The 9,074-nt window shown below is 65.1% G+C and overlaps 1 protein-coding gene across 1 annotated transcript; it reads left to right on the top strand.

Moving 5' to 3' along the window:
• Positions 1-1,379: 1,379 nt before the first annotated feature.
• On the top strand, positions 1,380-8,444 carry EEF1A2 (eukaryotic translation elongation factor 1 alpha 2; the record flags this gene model as incomplete). The annotated part of the gene is made up of 7 exons (XM_079719760.1): positions 1,380-1,523; positions 3,136-3,315; positions 3,784-4,080; positions 4,967-5,117; positions 6,280-6,536; positions 7,186-7,420; positions 8,069-8,444. The coding sequence occupies 7 exons, from the start codon at positions 1,380-1,382 to the stop codon at positions 8,194-8,196; spliced, it is 1,392 nt and encodes a 463-aa protein (XP_079575886.1). The 3' UTR covers positions 8,197-8,444.
• Positions 8,445-9,074: the final 630 nt, after the last annotated feature.

The raw sequence follows: 9,074 nt of genomic DNA, 5'->3' as shown, positions 1-9,074 counted from the left end.
CCGCAGAGGGTCCCTTCCCCGGGGACCAGTCCCAGGGGCAGAGACTGGTCGGCCCCGGCGCCTGGCGAGGCTGCGCTGCTCCCCGAGGAGATCGGCTGCCCGCCCAGGGACTCCGGACCCAGCACCGGGGTCAGTCCCCCGGGCGGCCCTGGGTGGGGTGGGGGCACCGCGGTAGCGCTTGTTTACGGGGCTGCCGCGGCAGGGGCGAGTCTCCTGGGCGGTGGCGATCAACCTGCAGCCGTGACCTTGGGATCGCCCGGGGAGGGCCCTGTGGGGTTCGGGAAGGGTCGTCAGCGCTGGGGGCTGGTGAGGGTGGGCGCTGGGGGTGCCCACCCCCGAAGTAGAGGGGGAGGGGGAGGCTGTGAGACCTGAGGGGTCCTTGCCACCCACCTCCACCCGGGCAGGCGGTGTCCACCTGGTGTCCGCACCCTAGGGTGCACCGTTTTCTCCAGCTTTCCCTTCCCCAGCCACCTGCCACCCCCACCCCGGGCTGCCTAGGTTTCTCCACTGACCTCCAGGATGGGGCAGGGGCTGTGACCCTGTGACCAGAGGGAAGGGGGAGGGTATGGCCCTCTGCCCCCACCAGGCTGAGAGCATCTCTGTCTGGCATCTGCTGAGCTTGGCTGCTGGGGCCAGATTCTCCCTCCTCTGGACACAGCAGGGACCCCCACCTCCCTGCCCCACTGTCTGCCCCCGTCCAGACCCCGGGGAGGGCCCGAGCTATTCTGGGCCCCTGATCTGGGCACTGCATCGCCCTGCTTGAGCTCTGGGCCAGGCTGTCTCCCCGGTGCCAGCCTGCCGGGCAGGGATGAGGGGAAGATGGCACCGTCCCTGCTTGAGGAGGGGAGTGGGAAGCACTGACCGTCTCCCCCACCGTGGCGGCTCTGCGGGGAGGGGGGTGGGGGCTGGGGGCTGGGATCGGGTGCCGTGTCCCAGCCCAAGACTGTGGGTGGGGAGCAAGCACCGGGGACAGGGCACTGGAGAGCGGGGCAGGGTGACTCATCACCAGGCTCCTGACTGGTCACGGGGCTCACCCAGGCTGGTGTTTCTCGGTTTCTCTAGATGGGGGTTAACCTCTTTCATGGTGGGGGTGCTCTGTAGGCACAGCATTCAGACATTTACGGCTCCTGGCCTGTTTGGGCTTGCCCCCGGGCTCTGCTCAGCTAAACACGGAGACCTGGCTCCGGCCTTGGGGGCCCGGACTGTGGTCAGGGTGTGCTCGCAACCTGTGCAGGGCAGTGTCTTTGCTGGGCTTCTCTCTGAGGCCCTCCATCACCTTTGCTCCCCACCTCGACCCACAGAGTCACTGCTCAGTGTCCCTCTCACCCTGAGCCAGGACACCCCAGGTCGTGCCGGCCCCTCCCCACACCCCGGGCAGAATGGGCAAGGAGAAGACCCACATCAACATCGTGGTCATTGGCCACGTGGACTCGGGCAAGTCCACCACGACTGGCCACCTCATCTACAAATGCGGGGGCATCGACAAGAGGACCATCGAGAAGTTTGAAAAGGAGGCGGCCGAGGTGAGCCCTGGGTGGGGCTCCCACCTTTGCCTCCACCATGAGGTTGGGTTCCCACATGGTAGCCGGGCTGATGCTTCCCTGACCCTGGGGCACGTAGCTCAGATTAACTCCTCTGGGGCAAAAGGGGCGTGAGCCCCAGGGACCCCATGTGGGAGATGTGTATGTCACAGCATCCAGATGGGAGAGGCATGGGGGCAGTGCGGGGAGCCTCTCTCTGAGGAGGTGCCTGGTCGGGGCGGGGGAGGTGGAATGACCTACTGGACCAGCCCCAGGCGAGGGAGGGGCTGGAGGTGCATTTCTCCCAGTATAGGTCACTGTCTCTGAGCCCCCAGGGTTGGGTTCCCCCAGGGCTGAGGTCTGGGGCTGGAGGTGGCGCTGTCCTCGCTTGTCCCAGGGCTGGGCCAGGACTCAGAGCGGCTATTAATAGCTGATTGATGGGCACCCAGCCCATCAGCTCCATTTTCTCATGCCGGGCCAGGGCAGGCTGCTTGTCCAGGGTGGCACCCTTTTTTGGGGGGGAGTCTTTGTCACCTGGTGAGGATGAGAGGGGCCCTGATGGCTGACCCCGCATTTCTCGAAGCTGATCCTCTCAAGCGTCCGAGACCCGTGGTTGGGAAGTGTCCATGGAGTGGGGGTCTGCTCTCTGTGTCTCCCACCTCCGCCCCTGAGCTCTGGGAGAAGCTCCTGTTGGGGAGCTGGGAGGGGTCTCACCTGGATGGCTGGTGCCAGGGCTCAGGAGGCGGCAGCTGCTGGCCTGGGCTGAACCCTGCTCATGGGGCCGTGGGGGTGCTCCTGGGCCCCAAAGCTGTGTCTCTTCTTCCCTGTGGGGCTAGTGTTGAGGGGGGCTGAGGGTGTTTGCAGGGTGTCTGGTTCGGGTCTAGCTGGGCCCTGGCTGGGCAGCCTCCCTGGAGGGCAGAGCCCTGTCTGTGCATGGTCCTGGCAGGGAGCTTTGACCAGCTGGGCAGTGACCACAGCTGCCACTCTGACCGCAGCCCTGACCCTGGGCATGGGGGTCTCGCTGGGCACTTGGCACAGGTGTTGGGAGAGGGCAGTCCAGCCTTGCTTTCCCTGGTCAGGTGGGGCGGGGAGTGGAGGAGGAGCCTCAGAGCCACGGGGGAGCTTTAGCGGCTGTAGAAAGAACTGGAAAGCCAGGTCCGTCCTTGTCACCTCATCTGATTTCTTTCTTTCTTTTTCCCTAAAAAAAAGAAAGAAAAAAAAATCACAGAGGGGCTTTTTGGTTGGACAGCCTGAAACCCAGTGGGGTCATCAGCTGACACAGGGATCTGGGGGGTGCGGTGGGGGGGACCCTGGCTTCAGATAAAAGGGAGCCCTCAGCCAGGGGAGGGCTTGAAACCAGGGTGGCTCTCAGGCTGCTCCCAGGCCCTTGCGCCCCCTGCTGGTGGCGCCCGTTTAGGCGGCAGGAGACCGGTCTGGGCAGGGCAGGGATGAGGTCCGGGTGTCCCCGGTTCCAGAGGTGGGTCCAGAGTCCCAGGGTTCCAGCAGTGGCGAGGGGTCTCTCTGCTGTGACATGCTGCTCCCGCGGCCCAGGGGGACCCGTGGCCAGGCCAGCTGAGTCCTGGTCCCGTCCTGAGCCACGTCCCCACCCCTCCAGATGGGGAAGGGCTCCTTCAAGTACGCCTGGGTGCTGGACAAGCTGAAGGCCGAGCGGGAGCGCGGCATCACCATCGACATCTCCCTCTGGAAATTTGAGACCACCAAGTACTACATCACCATCATCGACGCCCCAGGCCACCGCGACTTCATCAAGAACATGATCACAGGCACATCCCAGGTGGGCGGGGCCTCGGGGGCCTGGGGGAACGGGAGGTGGGGCCAGGGCACCATCCAGGAGAGCCTGGGGGGCCCTGGAATCGGTGAGCGGTAGTTGGGTCTCCTCCGATTCCTCGCCGGGGCATGAGACCCCTCACCTTTGTCACCACTCGCCCCCCCCCTCAAAGAACTAAGTGCCCCAGCATCTCAGCCAGGCAAGGGTGCCTGTAAGGACAGCCAGCCACTGTCAGGGCCACCTTCACAGAAGACACAGAGGCCAGGATGGGGACACTGAAATGTGGGCAGAAATGCCCCTGGACAATCCGACATTGCCAGGGGATTCACACAGACAGACAGACACTGCCCCTAAGGTTGGGACCCCCAGGTTCCATGCCCAGGCGATGGCCCAGGCCCCTGTCTGCTGCCCAGAGGGGCCTGGGCTTGGGTGCTGGGTGAGGTCTGGGCTCACCTCGCCCGACCTGCCGGGCAGGCGGACTGCGCCGTGTTGATCGTAGCGGCGGGAGTGGGCGAGTTTGAGGCGGGCATCTCCAAGAACGGGCAGACCCGGGAGCACGCACTGCTGGCCTACACGCTGGGCGTGAAGCAGCTTATCGTGGGGGTCAACAAGATGGACTCCACGGAGCCCGCCTACAGCGAGAAGCGCTACGACGAGATCGTCAAGGAGGTCAGCGCCTACATCAAGAAGATCGGCTACAACCCAGCCACCGTGCCCTTTGTGCCCATCTCGGGCTGGCACGGCGACAACATGCTGGAGCCCTCACCCAACGTGAGTGCCCGGCAGCGGTGGGGCTGCTCCGACCTCCCCCTGAGGGCCCTGGGTCAAGGCGGGCACAGACAGCCAGCAGGAGGTCAGAGGGCTGCGCTGCGAGTGCGGTGCCAGCCCCCTGTGGGTGTCCGCGCTGCTGGAAGCCCCAGACTCCTTGGGGACCAGACGCTCTGCCCTCAGCTCAGCCTCCCTGTGAGGCTGGCAAAAGCCGCTGTAGCCCCTTCTCTGGCCAGGGACACGCCCCCCTCACGCCCCAGGCTGACACTGCGGGGGCAGCGGCTGCCGGGGCCCAGGCCTCCTTGCCCCGTCTCTGTCTCCAGAGACCTGCGTGGCAGAGTTGCATCTCCCCCAGGAGCCAAGGCCAAAGGGCCTCCCAGGCCTCCCCGAGGCCCCCCAGGCACCTCCCCGAGGCCCAGAGCAGGCCGGGACAGCAAAGGGCCGAGGGTTGGCTCTCTGGGGTCAGCTGGGAAGCTGGTGGCTCTGGCAGCCCATGTCCTGGGGACTATGACTCGGTAGGAGGTGATGAGCGGGACCTGGTTGTTTTGAATCTGTGGAGCCCGAGACCAAGTGCCTCACCCGGTCAAGCCAGAGGCCACCCCTGGCCCAGCAGGGGTCACTAGTCCTGGCCAGGCTGCAGCTGCCCACACTGAGGGAGGTGGGCACGGGGGGTATCTCAGGAGAGCCAGGGGAAACTCAGCCCTGCACCCGTGGTTGGGGGCCGCCCCTTCTGGCCGGGCTGCCGGCTTGTATCTCGTGGATCGAGCTCCCCTCGTGGGGTCTCACGTAGGGAGGGGTGAGCCAACCGTGGGCCTGGAGGCCATGGCTGTGGGCTGGGTAGCGCGGGGGCGCGTGGGCTCTAGGACGGTGCCTTCTTCCTCCTGCCCAGATGCCGTGGTTCAAGGGCTGGAAAGTGGAGCGGAAGGAAGGGAACGCCAGTGGCGTGTCCCTGCTGGAGGCCCTGGACACCATCCTGCCCCCCACACGCCCCACAGACAAGCCCCTGCGCCTGCCGCTGCAGGATGTGTACAAGATCGGCGGTGAGTGAGGGCTCCATCGCCACTGCCCGCTGCAGCACCCACCCTGCACGCCTGGCCAGCTCTGCCCTCAGACCCCCTCCTGAGAATGGGCCCCTGACCAGGAGCATCCGGGCCGGGTTATTTCAGCCCCTTCCCCCATGCTGCACACTTTCCGGGGGGCCACCCATCCACCCATCTCCATCCATGCATCTATCTGTCCATCTCTCCACCCCCACCCCTGACCCATCTATTATCCATTTCTTCATCAGTCCATCCATCCATCCATTCATCGGTCCATTTATCCACCCACCTCCCCCCGCCCGTCCATCAGTCTGTCCCGAGTTGGCCAGGGTCTTCCTCCCTCCAGATAAGTGCCCAGCCCTATACCAGGAGCTGGTGGCACAGGGAGAGTCACATATTACTCCCCACCTGGAGATCCCTGTCTTGTGGGAGACACGATCCACTGCAGGAGTGAGAAAAGCTGGTCATGAAATGATATAGAACCATAAATAAGTATGAGGCCCACGAGGGGGCAGCGATGGGGGACTCCCAGCCCGGAGGCTGTGGCAGAGATGCAGGGGCTGTGTGCAGGATGGGGGTGTCACACTCACCCAGCACAGAGAACAGCCACCAGCCTCAGTCTCCGCGATGCCACACGACCCTCTGTCACAGCCAGGGAGACCGGCTGGAGCCCCCCCGCCCCCCGTCCCCCACTCTGGGGAGCACCAGACCCCCCTTGGGCAGCCACACAGTGTAAGCAGATCCTGAGAAGTGCAGGGGCACCCACGCCCCTTTGGGAATGACCCTCAAGACAGCAGCACCAGCGCCGGGCAGACCACCTTGGGTGGGCTGGTCCTCAATCTGCTCAGTGCTTCTGCCTCACAGGGTGGGGCCTCAGAGGAGGGTCCCCCAGTGCCTCCTCCGGGGAAAGCTGCCACCCGGGGGCAGGGGTGGGACCCCTCCTTGCCCATTCTCCCTGTGTTCTGGGAACTCTCTCCCTCAGTTCCTTCTTCCGCTGGCGGGGCGCGGAAGCCTCCACTTCTGTCTGAACGTGTCAGCGTCCGCCTTGCCTGGGGTCTCCCTGTCCCCTCCCTCCCGCCACGTGGCTACCCCCCACCTGCCAGGGAGGACAGGGCACCCCTGACGCCAGCCAGCCCTCACGGCCCCCTTCCTCTCGGCCCAGGCATTGGCACCGTGCCCGTGGGCCGAGTGGAGACGGGCATCCTCCGGCCGGGCATGGTGGTGACCTTCGCGCCTGTGAACATCACCACGGAGGTGAAGTCAGTGGAGATGCACCACGAGGCGCTGAGCGAGGCCCTGCCCGGGGACAACGTAGGCTTTAACGTGAAGAACGTGTCAGTCAAGGACATCCGCAGGGGCAATGTGTGCGGGGACAGCAAGTCCGACCCGCCCCAGGAGGCCGCCCAGTTCACGTCCCAGGTGGGCAGCCCGTGGCCGGCAGGGACCCCCCCCCCCCCCACCAGTACCAGGGCTGTCCTCAGGCGAGGCGGCTGCCTGGCGCCGGGGAGGACTGAGACCCCTGCTTCGCAGAGTGGGCCACTGAGGCCGGGCAGGGTTGAAGCCGGCCGAGGGCGCAGGCAGGAAGAGCAGGCGGGGTGCACCCCGGCCTTGGTGATCCCAGCCTCACTGAGGTCCCACTTTGGTCCTGAAAACGCTTTTATCCGTTTATTGCCTGGGACAGGCCTGTGATACTTTATTTTCCACATTTTCACTGTGCCCTCTTCGGTCACCTCCTCACGTGACTAGGACTCTTTAAATTGGCTTTACTGAGATATAACTGAAATATGATAATCGAAGTCCGGTTTTGTCATCCCCCGTCTTTGCTCTGACCGCTGGCCCTTTCAAACAGTGCCCTCGTCATTGTTTATCTCTTGTGGCTTTTTAGATGCTCGAAGAGGACCTCGGGGTCCAGGTCCGGGGGCCTGGGTCCCCCCTAGACTGACCTTCCTCCATGGTCAGCACTCTGGGCCCCAGGGACCTGGGGGTGGGCGGAGCCTCCTCCAGCTCTGTGCCCTCCCCCTGCGCCCACCTGCGTGTGCCTGATGGCCTCATGCACCTCTGTCCACAGGTCATCATTCTGAACCACCCTGGGCAGATCAGCGCTGGCTACTCGCCGGTCATTGACTGCCACACAGCCCACATCGCCTGCAAGTTTGCTGAGCTGAAGGAGAAGATTGACCGGCGCTCTGGAAAGAAGCTGGAGGACAACCCCAAGTCCCTGAAGTCCGGCGATGCGGCCATCGTGGAGATGGTCCCGGGGAAGCCCATGTGTGTGGAGAGCTTCTCCCAGTACCCACCTCTCGGTGAGCTGGGTGGTGAGGGAGGAGCAGCCCCGGGGTGGTGGCCAATCCAGGCCAAGGGCAGAGGACCACTGTGGGGGTGGGGTGGACGGAGGGTCCTGCACTTGTCCGCTGCAGCTTAGAGCTTAGCAGGAGACCCCCGGCCTTGGTCTTTGTCTCATGGAGCACAGGTGGCCCCACTGGGTGGGCCTGGGATGGTACCCTGCTCTGCAGACTCACCCAAGGCCCACAGCTAGTCTGGTGGCAGAGTTAGGACTGGCCGCCTGCCTCCAGCTGGCCCGCCCCACAGATACCCCAAGGATGACCCACAGACCTATATCAGAGAGCTGCCTTATGCAAGGTTGCTGGCCATCTTCAAGATAGCTAGAAGGGTGTACTGTACTCTCTGCGCCAGCCTGCCCTAAGTACTGTTCACATACCATTTAATTCCCACAACGACGCCTTGGTGGAGTCCTATGTGTGTTATTCCTGCCACCTAAGGAGACAGGAGCCTCGTACTCCACCGCCCCCGCCCCCCTCGAAACAGGCGCAGAGAGCTCGGTGCCCAGCGCTAGGGTCCCGCCCCAGGGCCAGGGGCTGGGGAGGAGGCTGCGGGCGCGAGTGCGCCTGCGCGCTGTATCCCGGCCCGCGCCTCACGCCCCCTCCCCGCAGGCCGCTTCGCCGTGCGCGACATGCGGCAGACGGTGGCCGTGGGCGTCATCAAGAATGTGGAGAAGAAGAGTGGCGGCGCCGGTAAGGTCACCAAATCGGCGCAGAAGGCGCAGAAGGCGGGCAAGTGAAGCGCGGGCGCCCGCGGCGCGACCCTCCTCGGCGGCGCCGCGCCCCGCCCCCGCTCCTACCCCCGGCCCCGCTCCCGGCGCGGTCCCGGCGCCCCGCCCCGCCGCCAGGCGCATGTCTGCACCTCCGCTTGTAAGAGGCTCTCCGTCAGCGACTGGATGCTCGCCATCAAGGTCCAGTGGAAGTTCTTTAAGAGGAAAAGCGCCCCCGCCGCCGCCCCGGCTTCCGCGTCCAGCCTTTGCCACGCTCAGTGCCCGTTTTACCAATAAACTGAGCGACCCCGGAGCCGTGTGCGCCTGCTGTTGGGGGGTGGGCGGCTCGCCCTGCGGGAGGGCGCTCGTTAGGACACCTCCTGGCCCCCCACCAAGTTGCCAGCCCCGTCCCACCTGGCGTCCTGCCCAGCACCCACCACCCCTGTGGGCGACCTGGCCAGGTGTCCACCTGTGCTACCCAGGGGGGCGGTGGGGCACTGGATCCAGAGTCCAGCTGGTGAGGGGGCTTTGGCGTTCCCCCAGTGGGGGCACCCAGGACAAAGAATGAGTCACTTCGGATCCGCAGAAGCGGGGTTGAATGTGTTGGGGGTCTCTCTGAGAATGGGATGAAGTGAGGGCCCATGCCCCACGAGTGACTGTCACACACACTGTTGTTCACCCGGGTTTTCAAGCTCCCACGCTCTTGGAAGCCCACTCTTAACCCCCCCAACTCCCACCCCTAGGCCGGTCACTTGTGGCTGGACGCAGCGCCACTGCCATCCTGCTCCTCAGTGGGGCCCCCGGCACAGCCAGGAACTGCAGCCCCTGGAACCCCAGAACAAGCCCTGGCCTTGGTCAGCAAGCACGGTGGTGCGGGGGAGGGATGGCTCCCTGCCCCGCTCTCCCTG

Source organism: Hyperoodon ampullatus, assembly GCF_949752795.1.
Source record: "Hyperoodon ampullatus genome assembly, chromosome: 14".
Classification (NCBI taxonomy): domain Eukaryota; kingdom Metazoa; phylum Chordata; class Mammalia; order Artiodactyla; family Ziphiidae; genus Hyperoodon; species Hyperoodon ampullatus.
Note: the sequence above shows the minus strand (reverse complement) of the source record. Positions and strands in the feature narration are given on the sequence as shown.